The following is a 15,478-nucleotide window of genomic DNA, read 5'->3' as shown; positions in this document are numbered from 1 at the left end:
TACTTTGCCCCCCCCCCCGTGCTGTAGAACAACCAGAATCTTGACAGTCTTTCAAAGAAACTTGAAACAGCTCAAAATGTTTTATTTCATTGAAATATATTACTTTCATGTCAAACTCTGAATGAGATCGTATGTACTGTCATGACCTATGAGAATGTTTCCAAAAACAGGAAAAAATAGTGTATTGCAAGAATTTGAGCGACGAAAAGAAAAAAATCAAATAGAAAAGTAGGTTTGAAAGGGCTAAGATCATTACCAACCAAATTACAACACACAGAATTGGTATACAATTTGATTGTAAATATGACACACAAGCAAACACATTGTGCCAAATTAGAAAAATGAAATGCTTAACTAAAAATATACAGCATACAAAACAATAGACTGACAAAGCAAAGAGCCTTTTGCACTTGTTGCTACTCCAGTTAAGATGTTTTAAAATGTATAATGTACAAAGCTCTTCCGAAGTTTCCAGAAGTGATTACACTATCAAACATTGTAGTAATGAAGCAGTCCTCGAGTTGAATTGACCTCATACATGTTTTGGCTTTTAAGAGCAAACCTCAAGATTTTCAAAAATGAAAACCGTATTTTGCCACGTCATAAAATACAATTGTAGTCCATTACTCTGCTGTTCACATTTCATGAGCAATTGTACTTTCAAGGCCATCTGTATATCTTTTGAATTGACCTTGTCCATGTTTAATATTAATATCAGTATTTATATTACACTGCTAATAAATTATACACAAGATTTGTAGATGATTGAACAATCATTTTGACGTGTATTGAGGACAAGTATAGATAATGGATGGATGGATGGATATATACACACACTTCAGCCCGATCTCTCTTTCGCAGTGTTCTCCATTAACTCTTCATAAAGCCAGCTCTGAGTGAAATCCTGGCTTTTGTCCATCAACTGGAACAGCTGAAGATATTGCCTCGGACAAACGTGACCTGTCAGGATATTTTCCGGAAGTCTCATCTTGAACAACAACTTACTCCCACTGTCGGGTGACCAAAGACTTCAAAAGAAAAAAGGGAAGAAACAGAACGGAATAGTTTGAATGGTTCACAATACCTACACACACGCATGCCACTTATCTCAAATGTATACATTTACACTGGGTACTGGACAGTTGGTTTGGACAACAAAAATAAGTTAAAAACTAGAAAAATTGCATATCCATTCTTTCATTTCCCTCACAAGATTAATCAAGATGATAATTGAAATTCTGTCACGTTTGAATTGTACAAGTGTGTGATTGCATACTTGAGCTTGTTAATGATCTTCTCTTTCCTCTTTGCCAAACACTGTTTGACCATCACTATTAGGGTGGAGGCATTTGCAGGCGTGAGGCCGGCAGAGAACAGGTCGGCCCGTGGGCGCAGACGAACCAGGCACATGTGATCGTTTGGAAGCTGAGAGGCGAAAAGTGAAGAAAAGTTTAACTGTATAAAAAGCACTCATGTCAGTCATGTTAATATATTAATTGAATCAGTCATTACAATGCCTTTGGGAGGAGATGTACTCTGTTTGGATGCTACAAATGACTCCCAGGGCTCCTGTGAACACAAATAAACAGATTTAACATATTGTGAATGTATGGAAACAAATTTCAGCCAGTCATACTTTTGTGGAGCTTACTTGTACCTTCCATAAGCAAATTTTAAACAACTTGAAACAAAACAAAAAAAATCTAACCAAGTAATGATATTCTGTGTCAACATGCTTTTTTTCATGATATGTTGAGATGAATAATTCATTTTAATTATAACAGGATTACAATATATAAATCACTTGGCAGAAAATTTGTCACACCAGCAAAATAGAAAGTGAACAAATACAAGAGATGGAGATGTATTCAACAATGCTCATTACTGTGCAACTTGTTGAGGTGAAGAAATGGACTACATCCCCAAATGAAAGCTGAGCTTTCATTTTTCAAAATAGATTTTTTTTTTATGACGATCTTGAATCAGGGCAGGTGTACTTTATATTGTGGTCAGTGATTGAACGCTCGAGTAAAAGCTCATATTTTAACACGTTGTGTACCTTGTGAAGGAGGTCAATATGACAGGTCATCTGCCAGAGGACACTGAGGGCTCTGTAGTGCCTCATTTGACCAGGAGGTGCCACCATGGTCTGACAGAGAAATAATTCACATACAGTCCAAGTCAATGATTAGCATATTGCCAGCTGGTTACATGCAGTGGTTACTAGGAATGCAAAGATACCAGTATCGGGCATAGGTGTGCTCATAAACATTCTCAGATACTGTACGCACTGATACCACATCATTGAAGCTGACATATCTTTCGGGTAAGTGGCATGTCAGTCGTGTTTCTGTGGAGATACTTATAGGATGGCCTCACTTTTAGGCAACTGCAAATTACGCCCTACGAAATGGATGACAAACTCCTCGATTGGCAATTTGCGGCGGTTGAGCACCCGGTTTTGTAAATGAAAGTGTATGTGTTTTATTTCTGTACAGTATTATAAATGGATGTCAAGGGGAAATAACATTTAGATTTGAATGTTTTCGTTAACACACGCTATATTAAACATCACACAGTTGTAATGATTCATTTAGTTTTTTAATATGGGTTTTATTCTTAGCGTTAGCGGTGTACGTTCAAGAAAAGTTTTTGAACAATATTTGATTAAAATCAATCATTTGCCATTACGATTTCATGACGTAATGACATTATCAAATATCAGTACTCTGTCTTATCAAGGACTCAAATGTAAGAGCTTGTGCTCAGTCTGAATAAAAAAAATAAAAAAAGTGGTATGAGTGCATCCCAAGTAGACACACATTCCAGTACGGAAGTCAAGTTTTGTCTTCTTACCAGGTATTCGCGCTCACTCATAAAGAGGTTGAGCTCTATTCTTCCATATCTGTAAATAGACAGCCGTTCACACAAAGCATAGGCTAACCTCAGCAGGGTGGCACGCTCATTGCGCTGTGGCATGATGGCCACAACTTTCACTGGGAAGTCTAAAGGGATACAAATAAATATTAATACAAAATATAACATAGACAATATAACAAATAGTTCAGAAGTGTGGAACTGATTGTGTGTTTGTTCCCCCACCATCCAACCAGTTGGCTTCTGTTATTCCCAGGTCAGTGAATAGTTTGTCAGTGAACATAATTGGTGGCTTGTTGCTTCCACCCCAGACAGGGTCCAGTCTGAAGAAGTCACAATGAACCACTTCCAGCTGACCATCAAGAAGGCCCTCCAACGCCTAAAGTGATGCAACATCATCTAAGTCACTCGTTTGCGAACACTGCCTGGACTCAGCTGTGCTTCATCAAATGTTCTTAAGTGGAACCTCCAATGTCCAACATCTCAATGGCCAACACCACAACAGTGATTCAAGGTTGAAATAGGGGGGAAATACTGTATTTTTTTTCAACGGTGATTAACTTCTCTTTTTGACAGCTGGCAATATTAAATCATTAGTTAAAAGATTGCCTTCACGGCTAACAAAGGTTTTTAAACTAGAAAACTTGGAAGTCAACCAGAGTCACGTAACACATTGTGTTCAACTTTGGAGGTTGCACTGTACATGCACAATGCATTCGTGAATCAAACGAGGGATGTAAATGTTGGAGGCTGTTTATGGATGTTTCTTACCTGCAGCTCATTCAAGAAAGGTTTCTCTGTCTCAAGAGCCACAACCCTTTGAGCTCCAGCGTTGAGCAGGGTCTTAGTCAACACCCCAGGACCTATGTCCGACAAATAAATGCATGCATCTATTATTTCCATTCCATAAAAACAATACATACAATTTATGCATGCTGAACATTAACTTGTAGAAGTATACTAAGCATTTTCATTTTTACTGACAAAGCATATACCTGGGTTACATTCCAAGACAACAGTCTTGGCACTCTGTAGTTCAGGTCCCAGGTGCTTTGTTACCAGTTTAGCCAACTCTGGGTCCACGATGAAGCGTCTGGATACTTTACATTCGCGAGCTTGACGTACATTGTCCTCACTTTCACCGAGATCCAAGAAATCATAAAAGCACAGAGGACGACACTGACCCTGGAAAAAGATTAACAAAAAACAGGACCGGTTCTCAACCTTTTTCAAGCCGGCAACTGTCTTGAATGCACTTTTGTCTTTTTTTTCCACCAGAATTTGTAAATACAACACGGTGCCACTAAATGGTAGTAATTACCTTTACTATGAGCATGGCTACCACATATCATTATAGTCATCTTTACCATAGAGCAGACATGGCATCTGTAAAGCTGAAGACCACAGTGGAGTTTAAAAAGAAAGGGCTTAGAATAAAATCTACAGTATAAAACATTTCAATACTGACCCCAAAGGGTCAGGCCACACCCACACACAGAGCATTGAAAAAAAAATCTAAGTTTGGGAAGAGATGCTGTCTACCTTCATAGCCACAGCAGACAGGTTCCTGTGTGCAAGCGCTGAGGAGGGGGACACCCTTTCTGCACGGGGCTGCTGTGAGTTTGCACCAAGCGTTGGCCGACCAGGCCCGGAGGACAGAGAATCAAGGCTGTAGGCCCTTCTGTGAAACACCAGGGCACTTGGCACTCTAGGAGCCACCAACTTTGTCCTCCGTAAACAAGATTGACTTGTGATGTCCAGACAGCAAGAGGCGCGCGAGGCCAGCTCCAACAGCCTACAGATATGGGTGGACATGTTGGACCTGCAGACAGCCATCACACGCTGAAAGGAGATTCAAAGGTCCTGGAGAGGTCCCTGCCTAAAAAGAGTTGAGAGAATGAAATATATAATAATTTATGATTAACTGCTGTATTTCATGCCCCTTAAAGAAGGGAGTGAACCCAAACATATTTTTTAAAGAATATATTCTATGCAGGCCCACTAGTTGAAACAAGGCATTCTGATAAATATTGCGTTTGTGGGATAAGAGTTAATGCATCTGTTTTTAGCCATCTCTGGAGGCGGCTTTTTGTCACTTCTGTCGATTTTCTGAAGGTGAGGCGTGGTTAGGCGTTACATGAGCCCTGAGCATTTGTGATGTCATTTTCAGTCGACAGAAGTGACAAAATGATCGCCTGCTCAGATGCCTAATAGGGGTGGATTTTGCTGCTTAACTCATATTCCACAAAAGCAATATTAATCAGAATGCCGTGATTCAACTAGTGGGCCTGCATAGATCATATTCTTGTAAAAAATATGTTTGGGTTGATTTCCTGTTTAAGGTGAGGTACAGTACTGTAATATAGTGTACTACGTTAGCCCTGCGAGCACGTGGAACTGCAAAAATTGACGTCGCAGAAAATAACGTGCATTTATTTACAAATGACTTGTTCTGGTCTTTTACTTCTAAGTCATAAAACAACTTTTGTAAAGTGGAATACAATATGTTGCACTAAAAGTTGGGCTAAGTGAGGAGGCTGATCACGTTAGCAAATTTGCTAACCACAAGCTTCTACCGCTAACTAACCAACAATCAACAAAGAGTGAGACATACCTCAATTCTGGAACTCCTCTATTATATTGAACTGTAGCGATGGCCGCGTTTCAAAGGCGTTTCATTGTAGCCCATTTGTCCATAAACTCCGTGACATTGAGCTCTGAGCATTCTGACCCCACATTTGTTATGAGCGAGTAAAATTGCTCGTGGTGCCACAGTCGCATAATAATGACGTCGTTGACACAGCAGTTCGGGCACTTCAAATAGAAAACGTTTTCCTGGAAAATCCACATTAGCCTAAAAACAACTAACTTTTACACCACTACAAACTAGTGGCACACATGACTACTCGTGGCTAATCAGTGCTGTACCTCTGATGGAAGTGTCAATCAAAACAATGCGATGTGATGACGGGATGAATCAGATACGGTATTAACAAAAAATACGTAAACATTTGAGAACAATTGTAAAATATTTTGAATTGTGTATTTATTGCTGTTCCGGTTAATCGTGTTAGCTGTTTTAGATTCGGTTGTGCGTAAAGCGAACGCCTTTAAAAGAAGTGTGCGTAAACGTCGCCGCCATGTTTAATGTGGCCAGTGGCGCAGTTGATTTGGTCATCTTGAAACACAAGTCTGCACGCGTCCCCGCATGTTTATGATTCAGCTCAAATTGCTATTTGGCATATTTGGTGATTCGTGTATTTTTTTAGTCATGTTACGCGTTCTGTCTGGGTTCGGGGTAAAGTGAGCAGGATTGACGATAGGAGGAGGAGCTTTCCCGACTCAGCCTGCAGTTGCTCCACTCCCCATCTCCCTCCACTCCGCCCAAGGATTGTCTAGATCGATCCAAATCGGTAACTATATCGATAACGATATTTGCTTGATGTTGGAGATCAGTGGCTCAATACTACTGGAGGGCATTTTTTTTCTCCTGGTGCGCTGCTACAGTTTTATCAAAGAGGTAACTTACCTGACTGTGTCTGTGTGTCACTCACTATCATGGATGGCAATATACCGGGTTGATGTTTTATTTTATATTAATTTTGGAAATCACCGCACCTGAGGAATTGTCTGTAATATGATTCATAAAAGCAAGGCAAGTCCGTAGCAGAATAAGATACAATAAACTTACCTTAAACATTGAGACATAAAACTTGAAATGAATAAATGTTTCCTAAAAAAAACTAAGAAAAAAAACTTAAACTGCAGTTTAAGTTCATAAAACTATAATATAATTCAAACGAAATGTCCTTCATCTTCGTCAATTAATTTCTCGTCTTGTTTGAAATAGGTTTGACATTTATTTTTTTTATAAGACAAAAATTCAGTTGCTCTGACGAAGGCTGAAGTGATAGCTTAAACTGTCAGCAAGGTAAGAGAATTCGCTCATCAATTAATAAAAAAAATGTCTGAAAAACAAACTTAAAACCAATTAATTTCATACGAGCTTTCAAGGTTTATTTTAAATGGATATCGGTATTAATGTATGGCCATACGACGAGAACTGGTACGAAAACTAGTAAAAACTCAATTAAAACAAAGCATTAATTGAAAAATGGAAAGGGAAAAAACGCCCTAAAAATATCTTTTGTTTTTTAAAGTCAAAACTAAATTAAAAAACAATAATGAAAAATCCAAAATTATAACCCACTGCACAAAGATGAGACAGGAGATCACTTTGGGGCGCTGAAAATCAAAGTCCGTCATGCCAAATGAAAACAGAGATGAAAGAAACAACTTCACCCAAAGTCTGCCTTTTATCCTGCTCATCAAAACGAAGATATGCATATGATTCATATAATGTTTATTTTATTATGAACATTTCTATTTATTTTTCTTTAATAAATGACAAATGAGGCTAAAAACGTTGACCAAAATAATTTCCTGGTTTATGGATGGAATTTATTAATAATCCGAAGGAAAAGAATCACAATGATACAGGTCGTCAATATTAATATTAATTTGGAATAATAGCAATTAGCAATTTAGATCGATATATAAACTATAAACAGGTATCGGTATCACTATCACAATGCTCTCACTGCATGTTCTTGGTATCGGGTCGATATTAAATGTTGCAGTATCACACACACCGTTCTAGCTTCTTCCGCCTAGAAAAGTGCAGTCAGGTGTCGCGGTACGGTGCTCTCGTTTAACTTGCCCGCTGTCATCATGGCGAGTGTTCACACATCATCCAGCAGACCTTACCATTTGGTGATTTTCGGAGCTTCTGGATTCACGGGGCAGTTTGTGGTGGAGGAGGTGGCCCGGACGGCGTCTGAGGGTCCGCGAGGGAACCTCAAGTGGGCCGTGGCCGGCAGGAGCAGGCAGAAGTTGGAACAAGTTCTGGAACAGGCGGCGTCTTTCCTCGGTTTGTATCGGGCTTACTTTAGTGTCTCTTTGAAATCAGTGCTATTTTGTTTTATTCACGTGTAGCTGCTGAGTATTTGATTGTCTTTGCCGTACCAAATACAACCTCGAAACATTAAATTGGCATTCTTAGATTTATCTGATTTCACCTTGATCCGAGTCTACTGATAACTGAAGTGGTGACTTGGACCCTATAGCGGCTGAACTCCAAAGTACAACCCAATAAACAGCACAAATGACTCTTATTAACCACTATTGTCAGATTTGCAAGCATTTGTTATTTTTGAACATTCATTGCACTGGGATTACCTGCATCACGTCTGCAAAATGGAACCAAGTATGCCAGTAATTTTCCAGGTTGACAGTGGTCTCCATGCAACATTCTAAACATGGAAAGTAAAGCCCATCACCAGATTAGAACATGGGGACATTTCTGTGTTCATGACAGTTACCGGAGGATTAGATGAGTATGGTTTGTTCTTTTCTTTGATCTCCCTCCCCTCCTGTTTGTCTTTGTCTTTTGGGAGTGTACAACAGCTGATGGAACATACCAGCTCAGTGTTCAAGCCCACTTCAGAACACACACTCACCATTTGGTTTTGTAACTACTGAATTGAAAAAAGACTGCATGCAGTCTTGAACAGTGTTTCCGTTTTACATTACAATAATCTCATGGCACACCATAAAACCGAAATGATCATTATCAACTTCCTTTTTTGTATTTAAATTCAGGTGACTGCAGCTCAGTCCAGTTCATCCCTCCGTATAGACTTTCCACGGCTTGGCACGAGTGCCTGCTGTAGGAGTTAGATGCTTTTAGCAGTGTTCATAGTGGCAGGCCTTCCGCTGCGTTGCTCGTCAAGAACAGATCCTGTTCAAAGAAATGTAGCGTACCTTTTACTACAATTTGGATCAGTGTCACGGCCATAGATCTTGTCAAACTGGTGCTGAACGCCAGTTGGGGGACAAAAACTTTTCTTACCAGGTGGTAATTTTGCAAGGCTCAGATCCCGCGGGTCCTGAAAAAGGTATGGAATGCATTAATCTAAAAATAAGGCCTTAAGTGGCATTCAAATGTCTTAAATCAGTCTTTCAAAATTCATTTCAAATGTCAACACATGATAAGTTAGTATTTTATGATTCTAATTAGTCTCAAATCTCAAAATATCTATAAATATTTCAAATCTACAGCCTTGTATTAATGCATTTGCAGCCATTGTAAGTTACCAAATGCATTTACTTGTCTTATCACTAATCATCAATCACGGCTCACCTATTTTCTGAAGCTGAGCCATGATTGGCTGTTACCTGAGCCCTGGGCCACTGTGATGTCAACGGCAAGTGGCAAAATGGCCACCCCATTAGATAGACAAAAACGGGTGGATTTTACTGCTTAAACTCATATTCCATAAACAGAATATTAATCAGAACACCATGTTGAGACTAGTGGAGGCACATACAACTTAAAAGAACATTTTTGGGTTGACTTCCCTTTAAAACCACTCTGGATGGGTCCTTGGTAACATACTTTTATGAACTGCCCCAAATAGTCAATCTTCAAATTAGTATTGCATCTGTTACTTGAAAATCACTTTTTCCAGCAGTTGGCGTAATCATTTTATGGAAAATCGAATTAGTGTGTCAGCAGCTTCTTGCAGAAAAATTGAAAGCCTTCAACTCAATCCCATGACTTTGATTGCACTGGACACATTTATGCCGCATTCAGCGTACCGATAATACTGCAAACTAATTTTCCTTAGGTGCACGTTTGACACTGTGACTCTTTGATTTCATGAGTCTGGTTTATTAGTATAGATGTATGCTTTTTCTGCAGATTTCACTACAGTATCAGTGGTATCAGGTTTCCTCGTGTGAATTTTGCCCTCTTTAAAAATGGACGTGAATAGGGGAGAGTCATACCACCTGTTACTCTAAATGTTGTGTACAAAGGATGGACTGGTTACTTTTTCTGCTGGAATCCACTGAAGAGCCTTTCGCGTTGCAGGAAAGCCTGAGCTGAGGACCGAAGTGGACATCATTGTTGCAGATGTAGAGGAACCCGACTCTCTGGCGGCCATGTGCAAGCAGGCTGTCATTATTCTCAACTGTGTGGGACCTGTAAGTAGACTGTGTTTTTTGACAATTTTTGTTTTTGGAGAGAGAGAGAGAGAGAGAGAGAGAGAGAGAGAGAGAGAGAGAGAGAGAGAGAGAGAGAGAGAGAGAGAGAGAGAGAGAGAGAGAGAGAGAGAGAGAGAGAGAGAGAGAGAGAGAGAGAGAGAGAGAGAGAGAGAGAGAGAGAGAGAGAGAGAGAGAGAGAGAGAGAGAGAGAGATTGCTTAGTCTGGTGACACACACATTTGTTGCCAGAATTTCCATCATTTTTCCCCTGTGACTGTTGCTCTCTCTTCCTCTGACCGCCTCGCACACTGCAGCATTCATTTACACAATGAAGGCCACAGTCTGACGGCGCACAAAAACGAGTTGTGTCCAGCAATGCTGCTTTGCATCTGGTAACTTATTCAGGTTCTTGTTTCAAACAGAAGTTTGCATTCTATGGTTACCCACAACTGTTACCCACTGCACCTCTTTATCCGTTGAGTTCCAACTACACTGAGACTTTTAATATTTTAATATGCAACGTTATAGTGCATTTTAAGTTCATTTTGAAATGTCACCCCCAAAGCTAAATATTGCAAACTTTTTGCGAGGAATGAATGTCTACATTTTATTTTAGATTTGATTGAGGGATAGCTGTAATATTGTCCGCCTCGATTTGTATTTGTGTTTATAGTACAGGTTCTTTGGTGAGCCAGTGGTGAAAGCCTGCGTGGAGAATGGAGCCCATCACCTAGACATCTCTGGAGAACCTCAGGTAGCTGCTGGTGTGAGATCACATGATGCACAGTTTTGACTGTTGAAGCAAATGTGCTGTTTTCAGGGGGGAAAAAAAACAGCCTTCTGTGCTCAAATCAATTTTTCAAATCATAGAAATGCTCCTGAACCTCTAATTAAATTTAAGGCTGCAAATCCTAAAACCAAATTATCATGAATAAGCTCATAATTTTCCCGCAATTCTGTGAAGGAATACAAGTTCTCAGTAACATTTCATAAGATCTGATCCGACTGAAAAACCTGCTGTCCTACAATATCACATTCGAAGCAACATTGTTTTCATTTTATTCATGAATGTTAATTTGGATTTTGCAATTAGAATTTTTGCTACTTTATTTTTGCTAAGATGTTTTTTCTAGGTTCACAAAATGTCTTTGAATGTTAAATATGAGCATTAACACAAGATGGGATCACGAGTAATACAATAGTTGTCATGCTGTAGTATTTACATTTCTACATGATGTCATTGTCAGTGGTGATCGACGTATGAGGGTCATGTGATGAAGTAGATATACAAAGAACACAAAATTCTTCTTCTAAATCTTCTCGTTTATCTTAACATTCAAGCAAGAATATGGCAGCTGCCATCTGGTGCATTTGATTTTTTTTTTTTTATTTTTAATTTAATTTTTTTTTTATGCCCGACTTTGTTTTGTTGAAGTGCTCTATTCCACGTGTTTGTGCGCAGTTTCTGGAGGGCATGCAACTAAACTACCATAACCTGGCATCTGAAAAGGGCGTGTACATCATCGGAAGCTGCGGATTTGATTCAATCCCTGCTGACATGGGCGTCCTGTACACCAGGGAGCAGTTTAAGGGTACAGGAACATTCTTGAATGATTATGAATTGGCTGTTTTGTTTTTTATTTTTCCCAAATTAACTCATTCACAGCCATTGACGAATTTACTTGCCTTTTCACAATCTAGCCTTTCAATCCCAGGAACCTACTTATATATATATTTTTTTAAATTTTTTCAAACGTTAGGGTAAAAGATTGCCTGAAAATGCCCGGCAGTGAACGAGTTAACAGTATTTTGTCACGTCGTCTTCAGGTACTCTAACTGCATTGGAGAGCTTCCTGACTGTCGACGCTGGCCCGGATGTAAGTGAAAACATTGCAGACAAGTCGTTGCAAAAGATTTGCTCCATGTGACTACTCTTACGTGTTTTGTCTTTTCCCAACAGGGAGGATGCATCCACGATGGCACGTGGCAGTCGGCCGTCTACGGCTTTGCAGACAGCCAAAACCTTCAGGATCTTCGCCGGAAGTTTAACTACAAACCGTTGCCGTCTGTCGGCACCAAGCTGAAACGCAGGTATTGTATGTTGTACAGCTCAGCTTTTACAAAGTCTATCACGTTTCACCTAACTTGGCCCTGCGACAGCACAGATATTTTTTTCTTTCGGGGTGGAACATATCTATTTTGTGGAAATACTGTATACATGTAGGAAAGGAGAGCCCCAGTCGCAGTTTTTTGGATGCTGGGAGAACAGCAAACACAACGCAATGGGCACTCATGCTGGAGCTGCTGTCGATCACAGCTCACGCCCAGACACTCACATGCAGACTCGCCACAGCTTGAGACGACCAACCTCCAGACTCGCCGACATCACATGGCGCTCCATCAGGCCCTGCCTCTTAAATGCATAAGATTGAACCAAAGCAATACTTCTACATTAGACAGGGCTTTGACCACGTGAGTTTTTTTTCAGCAAGACTGAGAATAGGGTCCCCAAAAAATCTTCAAATTGCGATTACGCTGTTGAACACTGTACTGAGTTACGTACAATGTGTTGCAGTTTTGATGTTTTCGATTAGTTGGTGAAAAAGTGTGTTTTAATTTGTTTGAATTACGTGGGAGGGGTAAAACATTTTCTTTTGTTTTGTCTTCTATGTTATGGATTTTCACCTATTACAGGTGGGCCTGGGACGTTTATCCCGCGATGAATGATGGTTCACTACCGTTGTGTATATCTATATCCAGAGTACATCACCAAACTGTGTCTTTTTGTAGGGGTGCATTGTTCTACAGTAATGAGATCCAGCAGTACACGGTGCCCTTCATGGGTTCTGACCCGTCGGTCGTCAAGAGAACACAGCGGTTCCTAGTGGAGGAATATCAAGACGCGCCGGTTAGTTGAAAATGAAGTTGCAATCCCTTCCTATTGGACACTTATTTAACTGTCATACAAGTGTGAAAATAGCTTACTAAAAGTGCAATTTGAAAATACACTTATCGTAATTGCTTCAGTAGCCAGGACAAAAATGTATGTACCACTTCAACGGTTGTCATCGCTGACGTCCTTTGTGTGGTGGCATAACAAAAACACGTTTGTGTAATATTGAATGTCTATATTTCAAGTTGGTAAATAAAAGAGTGTCAATTTTTTTGTTTTTGTGTGAAAGCGTATGACTTTTGTTGGTCCAACATCACCAACATGAACTCACCACACACTTTTCTTTGCTCCAGGTGCAGTATGGAGCCTACGCAGGCATTGGCGGCATTGCCAACGTCATCAAGTTGATGTTTGCTGGCATGATATTCTGGTTCTTGGTCAAGTTCAGTTTCGGACGCAACCTCCTTGTCAAGGTAAAGTGACAAATATGGAAATCTCTCATTGAATATTCCTATTTTATGCTAAAGTTTTTTTTTTTTTTCTGTTGTTTCCCAGCACCCAGAGTTCTTTTCCTTTGGACTCTTCTCCAAGGCTGGACCAACTCGGAAGCAGGTGAATGTGTACATTGAAAGAACAGAGCCAAAGATTCCCGACTGCTATACTTTCGTTTGTACAATGCATCATAGCCCGATGTGAGTTCGAAACCAGCATATCACAACCTTTTTATTGAGTCGAGGAATAGTCTACATTAGGAAAAAAATGTCAACAAGTATACTGAACTAATGATGAGCTTGTTTCTATATACATTTGAAAATGCAAATCTTTAATGGTGAGTAAATGTTTAATGCAAATGTATTGTTATAAACGTTAAATATTGTACAGCGTAAGTTTGTGATTCTTCCGCGTACCATCGGAGGGAGCCCATGTACCACACTTTGAGACTCACTGCACTAAATAACAGATCTGCTGTGCATTTCAGATGGAATCGTCCTCATTTCGGTTTGCTTTCTATGGAGAGGGTTACACAGAGGGACTGGACCCCACCCAGGGGAAACCTAATGGCAAGATTTGCACCCTAGTTCAAGGACCAGGTAAGCGATACCACTTTTGTTTGGTATCTACAGTTTACAAATAAATCATGAAGCTCTCAAATGTTGTTTACCTTTTACACACATTAATTAACATTTGCTTCTCTCTTTTTAGAATGTGGCTATGTGGCCACACCCATTGCTTTAGTACAGGCAGCTCTGACAATCCTCAACGAATCTACCGCCTTGCCCAAGAGGTGAGTCATCAACCCCAAAAAATGCAGACTTACAAGTTTACTTTTCAACTCTATTCTTCCCATATATAATTGTACATAGGTGTTCATGGTATGGAACCAATATCAGCACAGTGTGCTACACAGTGCAGTCACTTCATACTTGTAGTCTGGGAGTAAACCACTTTTGTTTTGTTTTTTTCCCCCTCTTACTAGGGGAGGAGTGTATACACCAGGAGCTGCCTTTGCAAAAACCACCCTGATCAAGCGTCTCGACAAACATGGCATCCAGTTCTCTGTCATCTAATAAGGTTCCCTGTACAACAATGTGCTCCAGGTTTTACTTGAAGCGTTTGAAAGCAGCTGCAGAACGGCTAGAATGTTTCCAATTTAGGAAAGCTCATTCAACATTGACATACATTGACAGATTACGTTCCAACAACGCTTTTTTGAACCATTGTTTTTGCACTTATTTTTCTGCAGAATGCAACATTAACAACTCACTGCTCGGAAAGAGGCGATGAGCATGATCAAATACTAGCATAAATTTAGCTTGGGTAAAAAGGATACAATCCAAGATTTTGTTCTCATACAATCATAATCACTTTTGTTCAAACACACGACAGCTTTCTAAGCACTAGGACAGTTTGTGTGCTGTAGAGAATAGCAGCCTTGTGGGTGTGTGTGTGTGTGTGTGTGTGTGTGTGTGTGTGTGTGTGTGTTTGCTTTTGTTAAAGGCATCTTCTACTTGTTTTTGGTAGATAAAGCTTGAAATATCACCGTTATCTTGTCCAAGAATGAGCATTGTGCACAAAATGAAATATTCCCATGAGACTCATGTATAAATTGCTTTTGTGGTCTGGAATAATGTCAAACAGCGTGTTGATCTTACTCCAGACTTGTTTTGCAACCAAAAGTGAGTGGGGTGTGCAGATAAGCAGCTTGAGTGGATTTGCCTTTTCTTTTTGTGATGCATTATGCCGTGTGCTCAATAAAGTCAGCTCCTCACGCCGATGTCTTGTGACTTCCATAATGCCAATCATTCTTCTTTGAAGCATTCCACTAGTGCGGGATTTACCACAAATATTTAGCTCAATTTAATGAAATTGAATGCAAGACACTGCTTTAAAATAAAAACATACCATATATACAAAAGAATGTACAGTACTTATAGTGACTGGTCAATAGAGGGTGCTGCTCAACGACTCAGCTGAGTTGCATTGAAAAAGACAAAAAATAAATAAATAAATAAATGAAATACTGTACAGATTGTTTACTTAAATATTTGTAGTTTTTAGATGATCAATAGTATGTACAGGGTTCCCGCGGGTCCTTAAAAAGTCTTAAATTGTCTTAAATTTAAAATCCGGACAATCAAAGTCTTGTCTTAAATTTAATGGG

The 15,478-nt window shown here is 39.7% G+C and overlaps 2 protein-coding genes across 2 annotated transcripts; one reads left to right on the top strand and one right to left on the bottom strand.

Annotated features, from left to right (window-relative positions):
- Positions 1–65: 65 nt before the first annotated feature.
- tfb2m (transcription factor B2, mitochondrial) lies at positions 66–6,178 on the bottom strand. The gene is made up of 10 exons (XM_086025792.1): positions 5,492–6,178; positions 4,420–4,756; positions 3,873–4,062; positions 3,649–3,740; positions 3,103–3,256; positions 2,857–3,005; positions 2,060–2,149; positions 1,513–1,569; positions 1,277–1,425; positions 66–1,028 (listed from the first exon to the last, which is right to left on the bottom strand). The coding sequence occupies exons 2-10, from the start codon at positions 4,711–4,713 to the stop codon at positions 839–841; spliced, it is 1,365 nt and encodes a 454-aa protein (XP_085881918.1). The 5' UTR covers positions 4,714–4,756; positions 5,492–6,178; the 3' UTR covers positions 66–838.
- A 1,227-nt stretch (positions 6,179–7,405) lies between these two features.
- On the top strand, positions 7,406–15,091 carry LOC147150000 (saccharopine dehydrogenase-like oxidoreductase). The gene is made up of 12 exons (XM_086025793.1): positions 7,406–7,807; positions 9,812–9,924; positions 10,597–10,677; positions 11,386–11,515; positions 11,751–11,800; positions 11,884–12,014; positions 12,714–12,831; positions 13,170–13,289; positions 13,372–13,428; positions 13,796–13,907; positions 14,020–14,101; positions 14,294–15,091. The coding sequence occupies exons 1-12, from the start codon at positions 7,609–7,611 to the stop codon at positions 14,382–14,384; spliced, it is 1,284 nt and encodes a 427-aa protein (XP_085881919.1). The 5' UTR covers positions 7,406–7,608; the 3' UTR covers positions 14,385–15,091.
- The last annotated feature ends 387 nt before the right edge of the window (positions 15,092–15,478 follow it).

The sequence above is a fragment of the Filicampus tigris genome, chromosome 3 (assembly GCF_054856515.1).
Source record: "Filicampus tigris isolate MCC_2025a chromosome 3, RoL_Ftig_1.0, whole genome shotgun sequence".
Taxonomy (NCBI): domain Eukaryota; kingdom Metazoa; phylum Chordata; class Actinopteri; order Syngnathiformes; family Syngnathidae; genus Filicampus; species Filicampus tigris.
The sequence above is the reverse complement of the archived record's forward strand: the minus strand, read 5'-3'. Positions and strand labels throughout refer to the sequence as shown.